Genomic DNA, 21,517 nt, shown 5'->3' with positions numbered 1-21,517 from the left:
CGACACCGACACCAACGACGGGACACCACCACGCCGGCTGCCGACCGACAATTTTTGTTGTTTTCCACTCCCTTTCTCCCGCCAGATCCCATCCCATCCCGGCGACCAACCTGCTCCGTCTACCCCTCGGGCCCATCTCCATCTCCAGCAAAGTCCCCATTTCTATTCCAGTCTATCGTCCACTCCGCCATCCCTTCCAAGCTCCCCGTCCAATCCCAGTCAGCAGGCGTCGCGAAGCGGGCCAGGGCCGGTGTCATAGCTATTTAATCCATTGCGCGCCGGGCAACCATCTGGACAGCTGTGCCTTGCTCCTCGCTTCTCTCTTTTCATCCCTCGACATTCGTCTTCTGTGTCTCCTCTCCGTGCTTCCCTTACGATACCCCTCCCGTTCTTCGGATTGTGACCTTTGCGACGAATTGTCTAATTAGCTTCTCCCCTCGGTGAAACGACACCCGACCCCTCCAAAACCACAAACTCAGATCCCCAACGACAACTCCTCCCCGCACAACCGTCACAATGGCCGGCACCGAAGGCAAGAGCGTGAGTTCCCCCTTGGCGACAGCCTCAACTTTCAAGACCACAGACACTGACCATTCCAGAACCTTTCCTTCATCCTCAACAAGCCCCACGACGTCGAGTTCGCCGAGCGCCCCGTCCCCAAGCTCTCCGACCCCCACGATGTCCTCGTCGCCGTCAACTACACCGGTATCTGCGGCTCCGACGTCCACTACTGGGAGCACGGCGCCATTGGCCACTTTGTCGTCAAGGACCCCATGGTCCTCGGCCACGAGTCCGCTGGTACCGTTGTCCAGGTTGGCGACGCCGTGAAGACCCTCAAGGCTGGCGACCGCATCGCCCTCGAGCCCGGCTACCCCTGCCGCCGCTGCGAGAACTGCCTGGCCGGCCGCTACAACCTGTGCCCCGAGATGCGCTTCGCCGCTACCCCGCCTTACCACGGCACCCTGACCGGTTTCTGGACCGCCCCCTCCGACTTCTGCTTCAAGCTCCCCGATAATGTCTCCCTGCAGGAGGGTGCTCTCATTGAGCCCCTCGCTGTTGCCGTCCACATTACCAAGCAGGCTGATATCAGCCCCGGCGCCAGCGTCGTCGTCATGGGTGCTGGACCCGTTGGTCTGCTCTGCGCCGCCGTCGCAAAGGCATTCGGTGCCACCAAGGTCGTCAGTGTCGACATTGTCCAGTCCAAGCTGGACTTCGCCAAGGACTTCGCTTCCACCCACACCTACCTCTCCCAGCGCGTCTCCGCCGAGGAGAACGCCAAGGCTTTGATCAAGCAGTGTGATCTCGGTGCCGGTGCCGACGTCGTCATCGACGCCAGCGGTGCTGAGCCCTCCATCCAGACCTCTCTGCACGTTGTCAAGATGGGCGGCAACTACGTCCAGGGCGGTATGGGTAAGGCCGACATCACCTTCCCCATCATGGCCTTGTGCTTGAAGGAGGTTACCGCTCGTGGCAGCTTCCGCTACGGCCCTGGCGACTACAAGCTTGCCATTGACCTTGTCGCCAACGGCAGCGTCAACGTCAAGAAGCTCATCACCGGCATTGTCAGCTTCAAGCAGGCCGAGGAGGCTTTCAAGAAGGTCAAGGAGGGCGAGGTCATCAAGATCCTCATCGCCGGCCCCAACGAGAAGGTCGAGACCGAGCTCAGCACATCTGTCGATCCCAAGAAGGCCGCCGCGAGCGGTGGACAGGGCGGATGCTGCTGAAGATGATATGAAACAAAAGTAAAGGCGAAGTCGGCGTGCGGAAGACGAAAAAGTGGGCGTATGGGCGGTTGGCGATCTATTTCACGGCGCATGCAGCATGTTGGATCTGACTGAGGGGCACGTAACTGGCATATATGATTCAAATGACGATTCATTCTTCTCTCCCATCCTGTCCACAACGGCAATGTCAACGCTCATCATGAACCAGATTGGTCACTCAGCGCCTACAGCCGGGCGTGGTTCGACAATCTACGCCCGGCATGGTTAGCGTCGGCTAATGAAACGCACAGCAGCAAAGATTCTCGGCCGGCAAGCAGACATGCCAGGTTGCAACATTTCAACGAGGCTGTCGATGCCACAGCCCATGCCGACACTAGATAACGGATACTGGCAGACCACTTGCAACGGCGAAGCGACACTGGGTACTCACCATCTCGAGCCCCATTTCCCCATACCAGCTAGTGCCCAAAAGACTCAAAAGAAACGAGAAACTGCGCAAGACTCCGCACTCCCGTTCAGCTGAAGACGCCACACCAGACTAACGGCCACAAGCATCAACTCCAGCTCCCGAATCGGCCTAGCTCGGCGCCCTGGGTTCCACTCATTCCGCCCTCTGTCCCCAGTCCTCGCGGAATATGTCTGATATTTATCAACATGGTCGGCTCTGGCTGCGGTCTAAGACACGAACATCGCAAGTCACAGCACAACATCGCTCTCGCGGACGACTCATCAGCGGGACGCCATCCAGCGCGTGCATGTGCAATGAGAAGACCTACCGGCACCGCAGCCCTGCCAAGACGAACCATGTCAAGCCACGCAGAAGCTGAACAGCCCTCCCCTGACCGTTTCTAGCGCTTCAGCCCACAGTTGGGCATTCTCCTTGACGAGCACCACAAAACAAGCCTCTGTCTGCCTGTAGATCTGAGAGCCTCGCGCGGAGGTTAACTCTTTGCAAGCGGCTAAGGAAGGACCCTGCAGGAGGCGCCACCAGGCACCCCAGAGAACACGGGCGATAACGGACGGCTTCATTGGGCGTCGACAGATGAGATGGCGTCCCCTCCCTTGACTCGTCTCAAGCCTTCATTCCTCCAAGATTCTCAGCCCATCTCTGCCTTTAAGTATGCTCAAACCGCCCAGTCATGGCGTACTTAGACCTCCTGACTCTCAACTCTTCCTCCACCCCAGATCGTGATTCCGCAGGCTGTCATTGAGCCGTGTTATCAACCTCCAGACATATACTGCAGCCGCCGTCGTGATGGAAAACACTCAGCAGCCTCACCCGCAGCCTCAGGCTCAAGCGGCACCTCAACAGCATCATGCACCACAGCAGCATCACGTTTCGTCCTCTGACACGGCCATCATCACGACCCCGGTATGGCTGACCGTCATCCGCGGGTTCCAGTTCTTCTTTGCAATCATCATTCTCGGCCTCGCGGCAGCCATCATCCACTGGGTCTACATGGACGAGCTTGGTCTCGCTGTAGCAATCGTATGTTCTCAGCCCCACTAACACACTTCCGTCAACTAACGCAAACCCGCAAGTCTCTATTCACGTGGATCATCGTCGTCTACTCCCTCTTCACAGAAAAGATCCCCGGCCTCCGCAAGGCGTACCAGATCTACGCCGTCCTCGCCCTGGACCTCTTCCTCTGCATCCTCTGGCTGAGCACCATGGGCGCCGCCGCCGCCCGCCGGAGCACCTTTGTCGTCCCCGTCAACGCGTCCTGCTCCTCGGACGGCTCCGCCGTCAACTCGGGCGTCTGCACCGTAGTCAAGCGCTACATCATCATGGGCAACGGCGCCCTCGCCATGCTCTCCGCCATCGCCGGTCTGTCCGCGCTCGAGCTCATCCTCTTCCTGGTCACCTTCATCTGGACGCTCGTCACGTTCCTCAAGTGGCGCAAGACGAATGCTCCGGCTGCCGCGGCGGGCGCCAGCCAGGGTGAGATCCAGATGGAGACGAAGCAGCCTCTGTACTCCCAGTCGACGTACACCCAGGTTCCGCAGCAGCAGCAGCAAGTCCCTCAGCAGCAGCAGCAGCAGTATTACCCCCCTCAACAACAACAGCAATACCAGCAGCCTCCTCAGCAGTACCAGCAGCAGCCACAGCAGCCGTACCAGGAGATGCCGGCTCAGGGGTACGAGCAGCAGCACCAGCAACAGCACCAGCCACAGCAGTACCAGCAGCAGCCTCCGTATAACCCCTCTCCCGTCTCGGCGCCGGGGTCCCCGCCGCCTCAGGGACAGAACTACCCCTATCCTCCCCAGCCTCAGGAGCTGCGCTAGACTCACGATGTACCAACACCAAAAGAATGATGTGATGGAGTATGTTTGTGTGCAGGACGGGATGGACATTAATACCTTTTAATCAATGATACCTCAACTCTATCTCTCAATTAAGCATGCCCAAATAACGTGTCTCAATCTTGGTCCCCTCTCCCGCGCCCGTGACCGCAATCTCAACCACCTCGCCGGGCACAATGTCCACCAGGTTATCCCCAAACACCACCGCGTCGTCCTCGCACTCCAACGCCACGCCCTTGACGGGCACCTCGGCGCTGACCTTGACTACGCCCTCGTCAACCACCGCCTTCAGCTCCTTCGGCTTCTGCAGGTGGAGGTACTTGAGCGGCTCGGGCCAGTTGACGTACCGCGCGACCTGCTTGCCGTCCTGGACGAGGTACGCCGCGACGACGGTCCTTGCCTCGTCGCCCTTCTCCCGCGCGGGGACCTTGAACGCCGCGATCTCGGTCGACCTGTTCTCCGGCAGGACGATGGCCCCCGCGACGATCTCCGAGTACGTCTCCTCGCCCGTCTCGACGTCCCACGCCTTGACCAGGCAGTCCACCGTCAGATCCGCCAGCTGCAGGTTCGACCCCCAGATCTCAATCTGGTGCGTCACCTCGACGTCGACGCGCGTGTACTTGTCCCTTGCGTGGCGGTGCTCGCGACGCGTGATGCCGACGGACAGCGGCGCCATCTCGCGCTTCACCGTAAAGTAGGCGTGCTTGGGCCGGAGGTAGTAATCGCAGATGGCCCACGAGGTGACGGGCCAGCAGTCGTTGATCTGCCAGACGAGGGCGCCGCCGCAGTACTCGCGCCCGGGGCCCTTCCACTGGCGCTTCCACAGGCGGTACGCGGAGGCGAGGCACTCGGCCTGCATCAGCTGCGTGCAGTAGACGAAGTGCTCCAGCGGGTCCGGGGCGTAGCGGAAGTTCTCGACGAGGTACAGGGCGATGCGCCGCTCGTGGCCGTCGGCCTTGTTGTGGAAGTCGATGGTGGAGGATTGCGGGTAGCGATCCGGGTCGTCGCGGCCACGGGGGAGGAAGGCGTCGATGGTCTTGACGGAGGGGAAGGCCTCCATGCCGAATTCGGACACGAAGCGGCCGACGAGCTTGTCGAAGTTTTGGTACTTTTCCTGGGTGCCGTGCCAGACGTTCCACTGGTGCAGGTCGCCGACCGTCGGGTCGCGCGTGTTGTCGCCGGACCAGGGGGAGCCGAAGTGGTAGTAGACGTCCGGGATGAGGTCCTTGCAGGCGTCGACGAGGATCTTCTCGTAGATGTAGCGCGCGGGGAAGTCGGTCTTGAGCCAGCTGTCGGGGTCCTTGTCGGCGAGGTCGTAGGTGAGGTTCTCGCTCTCGGCGTACTGGTAGTCCTCGTTGTTGCCGGCCCAGATGACGATGGAGGGGTGGTGGCGGAGCATCTTGACGTTCTCGCGGGCCTCGCGGTCGATGGACTGCAGGAGGGCGGGCCAGGTGGGGTAGTTGCCGCAGCCGAACATGAAGTCCTGCCAGACGAGGATGCCGAGCTCGTCGCAGGCGTCGTAGAAGGCCTGCTCCTCGTAGATGCCGCCGCCCCAGACGCGGACCATGAGCTGGTTGCCGTCGGCGAGGAGGCGGATCCAGTCGCGGTAGCGGTCTGCGGAGATGCGGGGGATGAAGTTGTCGGCGGGGATCCAGTCGCTGCCGCCGCAGAAGACGGGGACGTTGTTGACCTGGAAGAAGAAGGAGGTGCCGGGCTGCTCCTTGACGGGGCGCTGGACGAGCTCGACCTTGCGGATGCCCATCTTCTTGGAGAGCGAGTCGACTTCTTTGTCCGAGTCTGACACAAGAGTCGCGGTGACGGTGTAGAGGGGCTGCGCGCCGCAGCGGACGGGGTACCACAGTGCCGGGTCCTGGATGTGGAAGGTGGCGGCGACGTCGGCGTCGGGCTGCGCGTCGACGGTCTCGGAGGCGACGGGCTTGTCGTTGAGGGAGACGTCGAAGCGGACCTTGGACGCCTTGCCCTCTGTCGTCGCGTGGGCGACCACTTTGGCGGACTTGAGGGACGGGTCGACGGTTGTCTCGAAGTAGAGGTCGGAGAGGCGGGAGGCGTATACTTCGAGGTTGATGGGCCGCCAGGGGCCGCATGTCAGGAGCGTCGGGCCCCAGTCCCAGCCCTGGGTAGGTGTTAGTGAGGATCTCATGAGGGAGATAGAACGAGACATACCCAGTGATATTGAGCTTTGCGGACCGCCAGCCGCGAGTTGTCGCCGTTCCAGCAGCCCCATTTGTGATCGGGATACTTCTCTACCAGCTTCCATCCCCGGAGGTAGGCGCTGTCAAATGTGATTTCAAGCTCATTCTCACCACCGTCCTTTTTCAGTACGGACGTGACGTCGACGCGCTCGGGGATGAACATGTTGTCCGACTCGAGGATTGTCTCGCCATTGAGCACGACGGTGGCAAAGGTATCCAGACCGTCAAAGGCCAACACAGCCTTGGCCCCCTCCGGGACGGCGTCCGGGGAGGCGAAGGTGGTCCGGTACAGCCATTGGGCCTCGCCGATCCACTGGACGTCGAGCTCGTTCTTGCCGATGAAGGGGTCGGGGATGACGCCGTGGTGGATGAGGTCGAGGTGGACGTTTGTAGGGAACTGGCTGACGGGGAGGAGTTTGGCGTCTTGCTTGTCGGCCTGCTTGAAGTGCCAGTTCTTGTCGATGGGCGTCACGCTCCGGGGGGCTGCCATTGTGCTTTGAGACGTGTTAGCTGCGCTGGAGCGGTGTGGCAGGCTCGCGTGGAGGCGCATTGGAAAAGAATGAGGGGTGGTAGAATGCCAACTGAGGGTATAAGAATGCCCAAACTCACGAGGGATGCTGGGTGGTGGACTGCTTAAGAAGACGGCGGATGACGAGACGATGTCGGATCGATGCGCACCGAGCGTCGTGCCCCGCGGAGGATGGCGGGGTCGCTGGGGGAAGCTGGGAACGACGACGGGGGTGTCTTCCAGGGGTGAGGGGCAGGTCCCGATTGCTCGATGAAATGACAAGACGAAGTGCCACTTGAGCAACACTCACAAGAATAATCTGAGGTGTGATGGACTGAGTACGGCGTCAATTCCGAGCCTGCAAACTATAAGAGTAGCTCAGACACGAAGTAACCTGCTCATCTGAAGATGAAGCAATGGCCGGAGGAGGCGCCGTCTTCATATACTCCCGCAAACACGGTCTCTCCACCTCGTCAGTTCAGTTCCAAGACACCAGCCGGCCGAGGTGCCCAGGATGTAGGATCACCAGTGCGTTCGATTTTCAGGGATCAGAACGTGTTTCTCAGTCTGAACGACGGGACGACACCCGCCGAGATGCATCTCCCTGGCCTTGTTCCCCCACACCGTCCCCTCCATTGCGAAGGTAGACTCGCCGAGACGCCTCTTTTCTCCAAACTGGAGGCGTGGGAGTGTTACATCCCTTGGGTAAGGATGCGTGCCTGGGGGCTGCATTCATAAGTAATCCGTGGCACAGCAACTGGTGATTCTTTGCGCTTTGTACATAACCCGACCTCATGATGTTCAAGACCTGGCTTCTCAGAAACTGTCTTGGCTCTGACTTCCAACACAAATCGAAGGAATTGCGGCATCTCATCCCATTCGACAACCAACGTGCTGGATCCAACATCGAGCCATCGGGAATATAAATCACCACCGACAGTGGAGAAAGTCACCCATTACCCCAAAAGCCATCCCCAACTCCATCCCCAAACCCCTGCTCACGTCGGTGGGGTCCCATCACGGAGGGAGGCCTTCCGTTTTCCTGTTCGGGGCATGGGCTCCATTAAACTCTCCGACGTGATCGCATCCTTTGAGTGTCTCCGAAGACATAGATAGCCTCATGACGACTAACACCGAGGTCAACCTCCTGCCGTCCGCTTTCTCAGAACTCAAATCATTGGAGATGCGTGCTTCCTTGGTTCGTGGTACCACTCTGCACCTCGCCGTTTCAGTTGTCTGATTTTGTGGATATCTTCCTCCATCACAACCACTGGCGCAAAGGCATTCCCGCCGCGGGGGATTGACGGACATGAAGATTGACACCGCTTTCGCCATACATAATGGAAGCTGGGACTCCGTCTGTTTACATGTTCGGCCTGATTAGTGATGCACAGCAAGTCGTTCACAAGACTCATACGTAAGTTGAATCGCCATCTGGTTCCATCACGCCACCGACCTCGTCTACGGGTGAATGTGTGTCATTATTGTATGTAGCTGTAAACAGGTGTATGTGTGCGGCCGGCCCCGACTTGGGAACGAGGTATCTATCCCGAAACGCCAGCTCAACTCGGTTCATGAAGCGAAATCCGCCGCCTTCTCCAGTCGTCAGGTATATCAGATCCCAGCAACATCTCGTCGTGCGAGCCCCTCATCACGGCCCGGCAGAAAGTAGCAACACAATCTTCCAGAAACTCCTCGCAAACTCCAAAGCCCACAAAAGAAAACATATCAATACGAGGTCTGCTGTTCCCTCCGCCGTCAGAAAGCACCGAGCGTGTCTCCGGTTGACCAACATTAACAGCACTTGCCGCCTCCGCGTCGGTTGGAAAGCGTAAAGACCTCTTCCCACTCCCGCAGCCCCCAGTTCGCGCCGCTGCGGGTGTTTCGCCTGCCTCTCCGTCTCCGCACGGTGCCGGCATCGTCGAGCGTCGCGCCGGTCATGGAACTCTTGATACTCGCCCCGTCACTGGCGCCCGCGTTCCAGCCCCCACCGTAGCCGTCGCCGTACTGGATGCCGCTCATCGGATCGTCCGGATCGATGTCACCCAGCTCGATCTTGGTCAGGATCATGCGCGCCAGCCTCGCAAAGATCTCGTCCACGTTCTCGCCGTTGAATGCGCTCGCCTCCATCACCACGGGGATCCCGACCTTGCTCGCCCACTGGTTCGCATCAGAGTTGCTGACCTCGCGGCCCTCGGGGGCTTCCGACGCTTTTTGCTGCGTGCCGAGCGTCGGCAGGCTGGTGCCGGCGGAGCCGTTTGTAAAGTAGGACATGGAGCCGACGCTGCTCGGTGTTGGCGGGGGTAGGCTCGTGTCGATGAGGGGGTCGGAGGCGAGATCGAGCTTGTTGCCGACGAGCAGACAAGACAAGTTCGGCGACGCTAGAGCGCGGGCATCGTTGAGGAAGGGCTGCAGTCCGCGGAAGCTGGTGTGGGATGTTACGTCGTAGACGAGGATAGCGCCGGCGGCGCCTCGATAGTATGAGCGCGAGACGGAGCGGAATCGTTCGGTGCCGGCAGTGTCCCAGAGCTGTCGCCGCCGTCGTTAGCTTTTCTTCTCTCGTTGTGATGATGGCAAAAGTTGCGTCGCGCGTACCTGCAGCTTTATGCGTTTCCGCCGGGATCCGGTGCCGACCTTGATGATCTTGCTCGCGAACTCGACACCGATAGTCTGGGACGATAAGACCCGCCATTCGTTCTTAACGAAGCGGTGCAGCAGGCAGGATCTGGATGCGCAAAGACAACGTCAGCCATGTCTCGACTCCGGTATGATGTATCGCAGGTGCTCGCGTGGTGTCGTAGGGGTCACTCACTTTCCTGTCCCGCTAGGTCCCAAGAGGATGATCTTGGCGAGGTAGTCGTACATGCTCCCCAGCTCCTGCGCATCCCGTCAGCATATTTGGTCCTTTTTCGACGTCGGATCGAGGTGTCGGAATGTCCTGACCTGCTGGCCAGCGGTGCCATCGCTTTCCTCGCTGGCGGCGCTGGAGCGACGCGGTCTCGTCATAGTGGCGGTGCGGAATGTTGTGTTGCGGTGATCGGATCGGAAAAGTCGGGCAACGGACGGCGCTGCGATAAGGACGGATCGTGGGCGTTTGTTGGTAAGCAACAGCGAAAAACGAGCAAGGAACCGCGACTGGGAAGAAAGAAAAGACTCGAGCAAAAAACAAAAATCGTAAGGCGGCGGCCTCTGGCTGGGCGCGACGTTGAGGTCGCAGCGAGCAGTTTGGACCTGCGTTTCGTATCGTGTCGGGCAAGGGAGACGGACTGATTGAGGTGATTGATGTACAGTGCTGGTTGATGCAGCAAAGAGGGAGAAGGTCACTGCAGCGTAAGGCAAGGCAAGGTATTCTTGGAAACAAGCCCCCCAGCAACGTTGAGCAATACTCTGTACAATGACGGAAGACGCACCAGGCGACCAAGCAGAGCAGCGCAAAGCACAAGGACCAGGCCCCAGAACCCGGAACCCAGGACCCAGGAGCCTTGAACGGTGCTTGAACTTGTCCTGTGACATGGGATGGCCGCCAAACCACGCACTTTCCGTCCTTCACAGGCTCAGAGCAGCACCACACTGCAGTAGCAGCACCACCTGGACCGCCTGCTGAGTCCACTGAGTGTGGTCCACGTCGATACGCGGGAGGCTCGAGCGCCGGGCCTTTTTTATCTTCCCTTTTGTTTTTATGAAGGTGGGTGGGCAGCCACACGCGTGGCTCCGATAAGACACTTTCCCAGATACGTACCGTCTTATCAGTGGGATGGAAAGAACAGGCGGGTACGAATACGTACCGTAATGGGCAGTCATTCATCACTCACTCACTGGAAGCATGGAAGCAGCCGCCAATGGCACACCCACTACCTGAGCAGGGGCCACAGCTCACCGCAGTCGCACACCGAGGCCCCGTACCGAGGCTTGACATCACCGGACTACCGAGCTTCAGGGGACCGGCTGTAAGCTCACGCCTCCCGCATCAACGACGAGCTTTCATCTACTCCTAATTTATGCGACGAAACACGTTTAACTTTCTGTAAAAACATTTAAGCATCATGAAGATTGACGGCCGTACTTTCATCATTTCAGGCGGGTAAGCAAGGCGTCCCTGTTATGCTGGTCGAAACCGTGGTATCCCTAATCACATGCCAAACACCAACATCATCAACTCATGCTGACTTGCATCCAATTACAGAGCCTCTGGCTTAGGTCAGGCCTGCGTGGAGGAAATATGCAGGAGCGGCGGCAATGTCTCCATCTTGGACATGAATGAGGACCTGGGCAACGAGCTGGTCGCCAAACTGGGCTCTTCCGCCAAATTCTTTGTCTGCGATGTCCTCGACACCAAGAGCATCGAGGCCGCTGTCCAAGGCACCGCCGAGTGGGTGAAGCAAACCGGCAAGCCCGTCGGCGGCGTCATTCCGGCTGCCGGTGTAGGAAACCCAGCGACGGTAAGCCCGATCTCTTCACGTCGGCCATGCTCCCACCACTAACGACTTCCAGATCCTCGACCGCGACGGCAACCCCTTCAGCCTCGACCAGTGGGACTTTGTCCTCAACATCAACCTCCGCGGAACCATCGACCTCACCCGCCAGGCCCTCGCCCTCATGGCCAAGAATGAGCCCTCCACGCCCGACGGCGAGCGGGGCGTCGTCATCATGGTTGCCTCGTCCGCCGCCTTTGACGGGCAGAAAGGCCAGGTTGCCTATGCCGCCAGCAAGGGCGCCGTCACCGCCATGACCCTCCCCATGACGAGAGACCTCGCCCGCTTCGGCATCCGTGTCGTGACCATTGCCCCAAGTCTGTTTGAGTCCCGAATGACTGCCGTCATGGGCAACAAGGTTCGCGCCAGTCTGGAAAAGGCCATGGAGTTTCCCGTCAGAGCTGGCAAGCCCGAGGAGTTCGCAGCGCTGGCGAAACACGCTATTGAGAATGTGATGCTCAACGGCACGGTGCTGCGGCTAGACGGAGGAATGAGGATGCCGAGCAAGATGTAAGATAATAGTTAGCAGTTTAAAAAAAGAGTTCTGCTATCCGGACGAATCCTTCGAGCTACGCAGCCGCATAATTATTGTTAGGTCTAATAGTTTATCGCAAATTAGCGATTCTGTCGTTCCTCGTGTTACTGTCGTCGCTATTATTGCAGTCGCCCTGTGGCTGTCGTCCCTCTTGTGATCTATGCCTACTACCCGCCCAGATAGCAGAACTCTGGAACTCGGAAGATATTGGACAGAGCTTGACACACATTCGAATCACCAGGCATATTGACGAGGCACAGCATCGGTAGCTATTCGATTGGCAAACCATTGCACACGTTTCTCTGTTCTTGCTCTGTTCTTGAGGAGCACTGTCGTATCCCAGGTCCATCTCCGTCCTGGCATGTCTCAATCCTGTTGAAATACACAAACGTACTCGGAGATCGCAGGCCAAGGCACCCCTTTCTCCTCTCGAACCTCTTCGAAAACACCAGAGTCGTCCTTCACAGTCGTGAAGCGGTGTGCTTGACTGCGATTTACGGCCAGGAAGTAAACACTCTCGAGACTCGGGCACATCCGGAAGAGCGCCTTGGCATTCTCACCCTGGTGCTCTTTTGCGTCGTGATTTTCCTGGGCCAGCTCATAAGCCTCCCAATAATGATCGCTGCCGCATGCCTCGTATATCTCAACCCCGTCAATGTCGGCCTCCTCCCCTGCGTTACAGTGCTCGCAGTTGGCTGACAGATCATCTTGAATATCCTCCACATTCAAGTCGTCTGGGTGGACTAGGTCCGTGAGTGCCAGAACCTTGAGTTGTCGAAATGGCTCGAATATTGGGACCAATTCCTGTGATTCTCTGAATTAGCTCTATGACTGTGGAAATACAGGAGTTCGGACAGAACAAGGGCAAAGAAAGAAGACAAAGTGACGCAATGAAAAGACCTACTGAGATCATAAGCTCGTGGTCAATATTCCCACTGAGTATCAGCTTGGTGACGTCCGGGAAGAAGTCATGAATTTCAGAAACATGTTCGAATTCCCAGCGTGTCTTTCGGAGGCTGATGGTCTTCAGATTGAGCGATGACAACCAAAGCAAGTCATCCAGAGAAACATCGTGTGATTGGCGTCCGACGTTCAGGTGGAGGGCGTCCAATTCAGGAAAGGCCTTTTGCATGAAGATGACGCCTGGCGTTCTCCGGACCAGATCGAATCCGTATTGTAATTTCTTGACGACCGGCAGCACGACTTGTTGCTTGAGAAGCTCAATTCCTAAGCGGTCGCCAAACACATGATCATGGAGTAGGTTGAGGCACAAGTCGCTGAGACGGGGCATGTGACTTAGAAGTCTCGCAAGACTGATATACGTTTCCGGCTTCCAATCACGGTTGGTTTCGCTGAAGAGGTTGATTTCCAGGTGCCTACGTAGAGTCAGCAATGTTCCATTGGCCCGTCGTCTTCATGATGTAGGGCAAGCACTTCAGAGAAGCCGGGGCAATAGGCGCAAGGTCGGAACTGACTGAACAATATACAGAAGTCTGTTGCCCTCGATAGACTGAATTTTGGACAGGAACTCGTGGTACGGGGTATGAATTCGCATGGTCGTGAAGATGAATGGTATGCACATCTCGCGAAGGAACTTGGTAACGAGAGAAAGCCGGACAACATCGGTTTTCTTTCTAGAGATTTGCTCCCTGGTTCCCATGCAATGTTTGATGATCTCGAGGACAAGCTCTCTCGGGAGAGTGACAAGGTAGGTCTTCGAGTGGAAGGCAGGAACGGCAAGAGATCGGTCTAGTTCTCGGACACAAGCGCTGCCAACGCTTATGCCGGGCGATTCTTGGTCGATGTCCATCGGGGTCGTAGACGGCTCAGGCGCGGGAAGAGAGTTGTTGCGCAGGCGTACCGGGTGATCGGTGTTCTGGAGCTAGAAGGGCTGGGTTGGGAAAGAAAGAAATTTCCTGGAGAACGTAAAGAAGGAAATTTGATTCGGGTAGGCAATGTTGCGCGAAAGGTGAGGTAAGCCAGCCCGTTTGTTCAAAATGAGAAGGCACGAGGGCCCATCAGTCAGTGCAGCTGAAAGGTTTTGGAAGGAAGGCTGCCTTGAGATTGCCCCTTCGCTCCTTCGCGACCAGAACAACATCATTCTTCGTGTCAAAGACCAAGGCCACTTCCAGAGAGGCAAAAACAAAGAAAGCCACGGAAAAAGAATTCTACACGCGGAGCCGACTGTAGCGGCGTGATTTCGATTAGGATAGCAATAAGATATCGGACATACTCCATAGTCAGCAGTTCAAAAAAGAGCTCAGATGTCAAACAGAGAAGCTTCTCACGTCCATGAAAGAGCGAAAATTCAAATCTCGGAGCATGTTCGGAGCCACTGTGCTAGCAGCTGCTATTCGATTGATAAACTATGATGCACGCTTTGCGTTGCTACACTTCGTATCCCAGAATCATCTCTGTCTTAGCAAGCATCTTCCTCTACCAACTGTTTGGAAATCCCAGGCCAGTCTACAGCCTCCTTATACTGGATTCTGACGAGTCTGCCCGTATTATCTCTCACAGGCCTGTACCGAGTGCCCTGAGCCCATGTGATCTGGAAGTACAAAACTCCGAGATTCGGGCATTCTCGAAAGATGCCCCTCATGTTCTCTTTCTGGTCCTCTGCCAAAGGGTGATCTACTCGGGCCAAATCAAGGGCTTCACCATAATGCCCCCCAGTGAAGGAGCATTCCACGCAACCACAAACACCCTCGTTCTCCTCGTCCTCCGCGCAAACAAGATCCATGTCGTCGGTCAGGTAACAATTTGGACATGGGCAGGCTTCTCGAACTTCCCGCAGGGACTCTCTCAGATCATCCTCGTCAATAGAAATGCGGTCAGTCAGGGCTAAAACCCTGAGATTTTGAAACTTCTTGATCGTCGGGATCGACTCCTATTGTTAACTGAGGTCAGCTAGAGCATACTAGATCTTTGATACGACAAGATAAAAGGAAAGGAGCAGGCAAAGCATAAAGAGGGAGTGGCTATTAATACCGAAATCATGACATCGCCAACTTCTCCTCCGATGATCAACTTTGTAATGTTTGGAAACAGCTCGTGAATCTGATCGAAAGTCTTGGAGAACCACGTTTCACTGTGGAGGCTAAGGGTGTGTAGCTTCAGGCTGGGTGCGGTAGTAGACAGGCCAGGTACTTCCTCCGGAGTAGCAATCATTCCAAGATCAAGATGAAGGGCACAAAGTCCCGTGAAAACTGCCGGAATGAAGCTGACCGACAACGATGGATCCCACATAGAGTCCGGCATGTTGTATTTGAAATTCTTGACGGTCGGAATGATGATGCGCTGCTTCAGGAGTTCGTCGTGGACGGCGGTTGCCAACGATTCCGTTCCATATCGCAGGGTCAGGTTCAGGTCTTTGAGATTCGGCATGCGGCCTAGAAATGTTGCTAGACGAGGAGGCAGGCTCGGTTCCCACGAAGGAGTAGCATTTCCTGAGGCTCTTGAAACTATGCTGAGATGTCTATTGGAAATCAGCGCTGTCCAACTGATGGTGCCGTCTATTCAAATATTAATGGACTCGTGAAGTGCCAATAACCTACTGAACGATTTCAAGGATGCGGCTGTTCTCGAGAACTTGAATATGGCCAAGAAGTTCGACATGGTTGGTTCTCAGCTTCAGGGTCCTGAAGAGTATCGGGACGCACATCTCGCGAAGGCTCTTGTCCACAAGAGAAAGCTGTGAAATGGTGATGGTTCTGTTCACTGTGATAGTGTTTCTGAGCGGTCGTGTAGGTACGCAGAGCTTGATGATTTCGAGGATGAGCTCTCGTGGGAGAGTGACGAGGTATGTCTTGGCCGAGGTTGGAACGGCTTGAGGCAGATCTGGTCCTCTGGCAGCAGCGCCACTTTCAGCAGCGCCTGCGGTGAGAGACTTCACCTCGGCGGCCATCACGATTGTGGCCGAGCAGAGGTGCGGATGGAAGCGCTCTGTTGCGCAGCCGGTTGTCCTTTGGCAGGTGGTTGAGATGGAACGGGCAAATTCTTCTCTTGATTTTCAGGTGTATGGGAAGTGGAAGTAGGCAGGAGTTGGTCAAAACCAGGCAGATTTTGCGGCAGAGGTGAAGTGAGTGTGAGCTTCCATGTCAAAGAGGAAAGAACGTCGTGGGGACCCACCCTTGTAGTTGCAATAAAGCCCTCTATTTCAGAGGCAGGCGCGTCCCTCGAGCTTGCTCCTGTCTCGGCCGATCTCTCGGAGAGCAACATTCATTACAATCCTAGCTTCAAAATAAGACACGTGAATTATACAGAAAATCCAACAGCCTTCCTAGCATCATTCAAGAACAGGTGCGTTCGTCAGATGTGTGCGAGTTTGCTTATGGGAGCTGTCTGACTAGACCTCAGTTTGGTATTTCTTTAGAAGAGACCGCCTATTAACCTTGCTGTCGCCATATTGTTCATTGTTGTCGTTGTTGTTGTCGTCGTCGTTGTTACTATCGTCGCCCTCTGAGACCACACTTTATCTACCACCGTCTTCAATAGTAGAAATCTGTGAAGATCTGAGACCAATCCTCATACTCGTTGATGATGACAGTGTCAACGTTGCCCTTGTCATCTTTGATAGGACGGTAGCAAGTAGCATAGTCGTCGCTGCGGAGCTGAAAGTATACGGTCTCAAGTCTAGGACACTCCTCGAAGAGCCTGATTGCATTCTCCACTTGTTTCTCTTCCATAGATATGGAGAGATTTCGCTGAGCCATGTCGTGAAACTTCTCGTAGTTCTCGTCATTGTAGTGGCATTCGTCACAATCGCAGTTTGTGTCGATGGTACAGGGGTCGTCACCGAGACAACAGTCGCAGGCGCAGACGCCCTCTTCGTCGAGCAAGTTCGTTATCACATCTCCCATGGTGAAGTCGAAGAGATCAGTGAGCCCGAGAATCTCAAGCTTCTGAAATCGCCCGAAGACCGGGAATACGGTCTGAATGCGCTTTGTCAGTTTCTGTGCAGCTCGAAAACGAAACGAGAAACTTACAGAGAGCTTGAACTTTTGGATCTCACCCCCAATGATCAGCTTGGTAACACCTGGGAAGAGGTCGTAAATCTCGTCGAAGTCTTTCGCTTGCCAACCAGAGTTGCAGAGGCTCAGGGTGTGCAGGTTGAGCTTGGATGCAATAGTAGACAAGCCGGGGATCGTCTTCGGAGAGTTGTCCATCACGATACTGAGGTGGAGGGCGTTCAGTCCAGTAAAGACAGTAGGAATGAAATGGGCCGTGGTCTCTGCGAAGTGCCTGAACCTTGTGACGCCGGGAACGGTAATGCGTTGCTTGAGGAGCTCGTATTGAACAGCCACCATGAGACTCTGGTATCCATCCTCGAAGTAAAGATCCAAGCCTTGCAGGTTTGACATCTGGCCCAGGTCGCTCGCAAATTGGGCAGGCGTGTCTCGATACCAGGACTCACTCGCGTTGCCTGAAGTCTTGGCGCGAGGCAGGACAGAAATGATTCTCAGATGACTGCTTCAGCTTATTAGAATCATCCAAATACCAGACACTGTAGATGCCGAAGCCAGCGTCCAGCGAAACGCCCGGAGCGAAAGTCCGAAGGCTGCTGCTGCCGCCCCCGCCCTTGCCGCTGAGGACGTCACTGCCCTCAATTCCTCGAACAAGACGAGAGAAACGGCGGTGGTTAGTGCGCATCTGCACAATGTTGAAGAGGGTTGGAATGCACATTATTCGAAGGCTCTTGTTAACGGCAGAAAGCTGGGCGACATCTCGTTTGAGGTCAGGCCTGTAGGGTGGGATGCAGAGTTGAATGATCTCGAGAATGAGCTCTCTTGGCAGAGTAGCGAAACCTGTTTTCTCGATCACAGTGCCGCCTCTGCCGTCGTCTTCTGTCGTCGTCATCCTCTGTTGTCGTCCTCTATCGCTGCTTCTGTCGTCGCCTCTGTTGCTACCTCTGCCGTTACCTTTGTCATCGTCTGCGCCGGGAGAGTCCATCACGATGGCCGTCGGCGTCGTCGGGGATCCAGCCATGTCAAGGGAGAGTCGCAGCGCAATTGGTTGGTGTTTTTGGTAGGTGCCCTCAAATGGGCGAACCTGGTTTGATTTTCAGTCAGTCGGAAGATGGAAGAGGTGTTTAGTCAAATAAGTTAGGTGTTGTTGCGCCCACAGCATGGTGAATTCAGCTGTTTGTCAAGGTGAAAGAAAAGCCTGAGGCTCCACTGGTGCAGTTGCAAACAAAAGCCTTTCAGAAGCAGGCGCAACGGTGTTTGGTGCATTCCATGTCTCGATCATTCTACTGGAGGAATATTTACTGCATCTCAGAATATTCAAAGACGCACTTGCTGATGTAACAAAGGCTGGAGGCCTCAGAATAGTTTATTTCCATCACCATGAAAATAATCGCGCATAGATGAGCTATTCTAAGCTGCCTTCTATTTCTTGCGCACTTTCTTCGGTTGGAAGATCTACTCAAATACCTCCCTCTCCTACTCTTCGCAATGAGAACATTCTCATCAAACTACCATTATTTTGACCGAGTTTGACTGTGTTGGTTGTGGAGCTGAATCTGGCTCAATCTCGTCGAGACCTCTGGTCACTTGATGACAATGAATCCTTCTTCCCTTCTAGCTTTTCTTTCGCAGTTTGCCGCCTGGAGGCGCACCGTTTTAAATCTGTCAAGGCAGTGCAGTTTCTTAAGACTCAGGCACGGCTGATACAATTGTAACCGTTGAAGTGTACGTTATTAGACGATATGTAGACACATATGACAAGTGGAATGGAAGTCTAAGAAACTGCAATAATCCCGTTTAATGATACAAAGAATTTGAAAGATTGCTGGTAACTCGAAATCGTGCTTTCACCGCGATGAGATCTGGGTGTTTGGGGGTACAACTGTAGAGACCGGGCAACCGCCACATCTTCAGGAGTTTGGGGACTCTAAATGGAAGCATAATACCTGGAATTTTATATCCTACACCGAAATGCACGTGCAAGGCCAGTCAGAGGATATCTGTAGGTGGCGGTTTCTTAGTCGACTTTCCTATGTGACTATCATCAAGTGTTTTTATAAGCTTTTTAAGAGACCCCTTAACGAGGCCTCCTCAGTGGCTTCTGACATTAGATGGTCAGACGGAGGTGGATATGATAAGATGTCTTCTCAGCCGTGATCGCGGAGATAGAAGAGTTCCAAACACTTGTCAAACGTACAGCATTCCCATCAAACTTAACCGGTAGGGCGGAACGAGAAGCATTTATTTGACGGAATTTCGGCAGTGTTTGGTCCGAGGAAAGAACCCTCACCCTTAGGCCGATGTCTTGTGGTTCTTGAGTCCAGCAAACCACACTAGTCAATTGCTTTCTTATTTAGAGACTTGGAAGGAGATGGAACTTGGATTTGGTCATTTAGTAGTCAGGCACACACGGGAAGCGGGCATGGAAATCTTTCACAGAATAGATATTTTTATTACATGCACCATGTGCACTTTGTCTAGCTAAGATATTGGCAACTGGTCAAAACCAACTACCGGGGAATCATTTGACGCGGGAAATCATTACAACCAAATGAGGTATAAGCATGCCCCGACCCTTTCCAAGACATTTGGTCCAGAGACGTGGCGAACATTATCGGAAACACGTTTCTCTTTCTTCTTAGACCTTGTCGCTGACAACAGTCTGAGCGTGGGCGTCTTCCTGAGCCGCAGCGGTGGGCTGGTTCTGGCCGAGGAACTTGGTCTTCTTGAGCTGGTTGAGGTGGTCCTCCTCGCTGTCGAGGTGCTTGAAGCAGAACCAGAAGGCGACACCGCCGACAAAGGCGATGATGGCAACGGAGGTGTAGTTCCAGACGAGGAGGGGGTCCTCGGACAGAGGGGTCCAGGCCTGGCCGATGGCGGCGGAGACGGCGCTCATGGCCAGGTTGACGGACATGACGAGGGACTTCATGTTCTCGGGGGCCTTGGAGAAGGCGTACTCGTACGAAGTGACGTTGGTGAAGATCTCGGCGAGACCGATGAAGATGTATGGGAGGCACTGGGCCCAGACGTTGATCTGGGCGGGACCCTCCTCGCAGACGGTGGCCAGGTTGCCGCAGGGCGACATCTGGTAGATGTAGTGCTGCATGACGGCGGCGGCGACCATGGAGGCGGCGGCGAAGAAGAAACCGGTGGTCATGCGCTTGATGGGGGTGAAGTTGAAGCCCATCTTACGGAACAAGGGGTAGACGCCGTGGTCAAGAATGGGGATCATGATGATGATGGAGAGGGGGTTCAGGTTCTGGATGACGTCGTTGGGGGCGCCGCCGAGAACCATGGAACCGGCCTGGGAGGTCAGGTTGTTGGTCATCTGGTTGTAGGCGAGGAAAAAGACGGGCAAGAAGAGGAAGACCTTGCAGGCCTTGAGACCACGTCTGCACTCGTCAACCCAGGCATCGTCGTAGGTCAACCAGCTGGGGCGCTCAGCGACGGGGACGTTGCTAGGCTTGGCCATGTCCCAGTTCATCTTGCCGAAGCCGCCGGAGCGCTTGCGGGCGAAGTTGGTCATCTTGAGGAACTTCTCGAAAACGGAGCCGGTGGGGGGAGTAAGGTGGTACTTCTTCTTGTTGGACCAGAGAACAACGGGGCAGATGAGGAAGAGGATAGTAGGGAGCAAGAACGCCAGCCAGAAGCTGTGGTACTTCTCGACGAAGACCATGGAGACCTGTCCGGAGACGGCACCAACGTTGATGCAGAAGTAGAACCACAGGAAGACACGGGTGTTGGTGACGGCGGGGTCGACAATCACGCGCTCGCCGTTCTGGACAACGACGCGCATGCGGCTGTCAGGGTTCTGCTCAGCGAGAAGAGGGGAGATGTTGGCCTTGAAGAGACCAGTTCCGGTGCAGAGGGTGAAGAGGCCGATGAAGAAGGGGGCGAAGGCGGTCTTGCCCTTGTCGAGCACGGAGGGGGCAGCGGCAACGGTCAGAATAACGTGGGCGAGGGTAGAGACGACAATGGCGATGTGGATGACCACGTAGCGACCAAACTTGGCATCGGCCAACCAGGCACTGGGAAAGTTAGCCGGTTGTTCTCGCGTGTTTTCTGCATCACAAGCACAACTTACCCGAAGAGAGGGGTGATGTATGCCCAGAACATGTTGACCAGAGAGACACCCTGGGAAGCTCTCTGACCCATGTTCAGAGCACCGGGAACGCGGTCATCGTCGCTGTAGGTGGCGCCGGTCCTGGAGCCGGCGGGCATGGGACGCATGACGAAGTTGGTGTACAGAACGGAAGATCCATAGTAGGAGAAACGCTCGCAAAGCTCGGCGAAGGCGATGGTGTACATGCTCCACTTGATAGGTCCGGAGACACGGCGGAGGGTGTGAAGCTCCTCCTCGGTGGGCTTGTCCGGGTACTCGTCGTCGGACTTGGAGTCGTAGGCGTCCTCGGTCACGGGGGCGGCGGCGGCGGTCACGTCGAAAGAGCCGCGGCCGGCCTGGATCTCCCTCTCGGTGCCCTGGACGGTGGCCGCGGGGACGTGGGCCTTGGCCAGGACATCGTCCTGGAATCCTCCAAGGTTACTCATGATGAGTTTGCGGGAGCTGTGTTCCTGGTGGGCGATTGGGTTGAAGAACAACAAAGGCAGGAAATCCCGATTAACGATATGCGATAAAGACACGAGTTAACGAGTCTTTTCGACAGCAATTGACAGGTAGGGGTCCTGTTGGCCGTAGTTGAAAGGCTGCTGGTCGCAAGAAGAGAAGGGGAGGGGAAGGCTATTGTCCGGGAGAGCGTCTCGTGGGAGATGTTTTATATTTCCCAGCAGCGATAA

General features: G+C 55.8%; 8 protein-coding genes across 8 annotated transcripts; 3 read left to right on the top strand and 5 right to left on the bottom strand.

The window, feature by feature from the left end:
* Window positions 1-516: 516 nt before the first annotated feature.
* GCG54_00001028 (putative D-xylulose reductase A) lies at window positions 517-1,724 on the top strand (the record flags this gene model as incomplete). The annotated part of the gene is made up of 2 exons (XM_045401157.1): window positions 517-540; window positions 600-1,724. The coding sequence occupies 2 exons, from the start codon at window positions 517-519 to the stop codon at window positions 1,722-1,724; spliced, it is 1,149 nt and encodes a 382-aa protein (XP_045258941.1).
* A 1,255-nt stretch (window positions 1,725-2,979) lies between these two features.
* Window positions 2,980-4,010, top strand: GCG54_00001027 (uncharacterized protein; the record flags this gene model as incomplete). The annotated part of the gene is made up of 2 exons (XM_045401156.1): window positions 2,980-3,213; window positions 3,267-4,010. 2 exons carry the CDS (start codon window positions 2,980-2,982, stop codon window positions 4,008-4,010), a joined length of 978 nt encoding a protein of 325 aa, XP_045258940.1.
* A 106-nt stretch (window positions 4,011-4,116) lies between these two features.
* Window positions 4,117-6,791, bottom strand: GCG54_00001026 (Beta-mannosidase B; the record flags this gene model as incomplete). The annotated part of the gene is made up of 2 exons (XM_045401155.1): window positions 4,117-6,162; window positions 6,213-6,791. 2 exons carry the CDS (start codon window positions 6,789-6,791, stop codon window positions 4,117-4,119), a joined length of 2,625 nt encoding a protein of 874 aa, XP_045258939.1.
* A 1,752-nt stretch (window positions 6,792-8,543) lies between these two features.
* Window positions 8,544-9,755, bottom strand: GCG54_00001025 (GTP-binding protein ypt4; the record flags this gene model as incomplete). The annotated part of the gene is made up of 4 exons (XM_045401154.1): window positions 8,544-9,278; window positions 9,345-9,474; window positions 9,562-9,626; window positions 9,693-9,755. The coding sequence occupies 4 exons, from the start codon at window positions 9,753-9,755 to the stop codon at window positions 8,544-8,546; spliced, it is 993 nt and encodes a 330-aa protein (XP_045258938.1).
* A 1,037-nt stretch (window positions 9,756-10,792) lies between these two features.
* Window positions 10,793-11,735, top strand: GCG54_00001024 (putative oxidoreductase; the record flags this gene model as incomplete). Its single annotated transcript, XM_045401153.1, has 3 exons — window positions 10,793-10,830; window positions 10,933-11,188; window positions 11,241-11,735. 3 exons carry the CDS (start codon window positions 10,793-10,795, stop codon window positions 11,733-11,735), a joined length of 789 nt encoding a protein of 262 aa, XP_045258937.1.
* Window positions 11,736-12,122: 387 nt separating this feature from the next.
* On the bottom strand, window positions 12,123-15,663 carry GCG54_00001023 (uncharacterized protein; the record flags this gene model as incomplete). The annotated part of the gene is made up of 6 exons (XM_045401152.1): window positions 12,123-12,560; window positions 12,661-13,132; window positions 13,232-13,638; window positions 14,275-14,646; window positions 14,748-15,234; window positions 15,314-15,663. 6 exons carry the CDS (start codon window positions 15,661-15,663, stop codon window positions 12,123-12,125), a joined length of 2,526 nt encoding a protein of 841 aa, XP_045258936.1.
* Window positions 15,664-16,246: 583 nt separating this feature from the next.
* Window positions 16,247-17,744, bottom strand: GCG54_00001022 (uncharacterized protein; the record flags this gene model as incomplete). Its single annotated transcript, XM_045401151.1, has 3 exons — window positions 16,247-16,690; window positions 16,745-17,225; window positions 17,257-17,744. 3 exons carry the CDS (start codon window positions 17,742-17,744, stop codon window positions 16,247-16,249), a joined length of 1,413 nt encoding a protein of 470 aa, XP_045258935.1.
* Window positions 17,745-19,361: 1,617 nt separating this feature from the next.
* GCG54_00001021 (putative peptide transporter ptr2) lies at window positions 19,362-21,271 on the bottom strand (the record flags this gene model as incomplete). Its single annotated transcript, XM_045401150.1, has 2 exons — window positions 19,362-20,751; window positions 20,808-21,271. The coding sequence occupies 2 exons, from the start codon at window positions 21,269-21,271 to the stop codon at window positions 19,362-19,364; spliced, it is 1,854 nt and encodes a 617-aa protein (XP_045258934.1).
* Between the last annotated feature and the right edge of the window lie 246 nt (window positions 21,272-21,517).

Source organism: Colletotrichum gloeosporioides, assembly GCF_011800055.1.
Source record: "Colletotrichum gloeosporioides strain Lc1 chromosome Unknown consensus_83, whole genome shotgun sequence".
Taxonomy (NCBI): Eukaryota; Fungi; Ascomycota; class Sordariomycetes; order Glomerellales; family Glomerellaceae; genus Colletotrichum; species Colletotrichum gloeosporioides.
The sequence above is the reverse complement of the archived record's forward strand: the minus strand, read 5'-3'. Positions and strand labels throughout refer to the sequence as shown.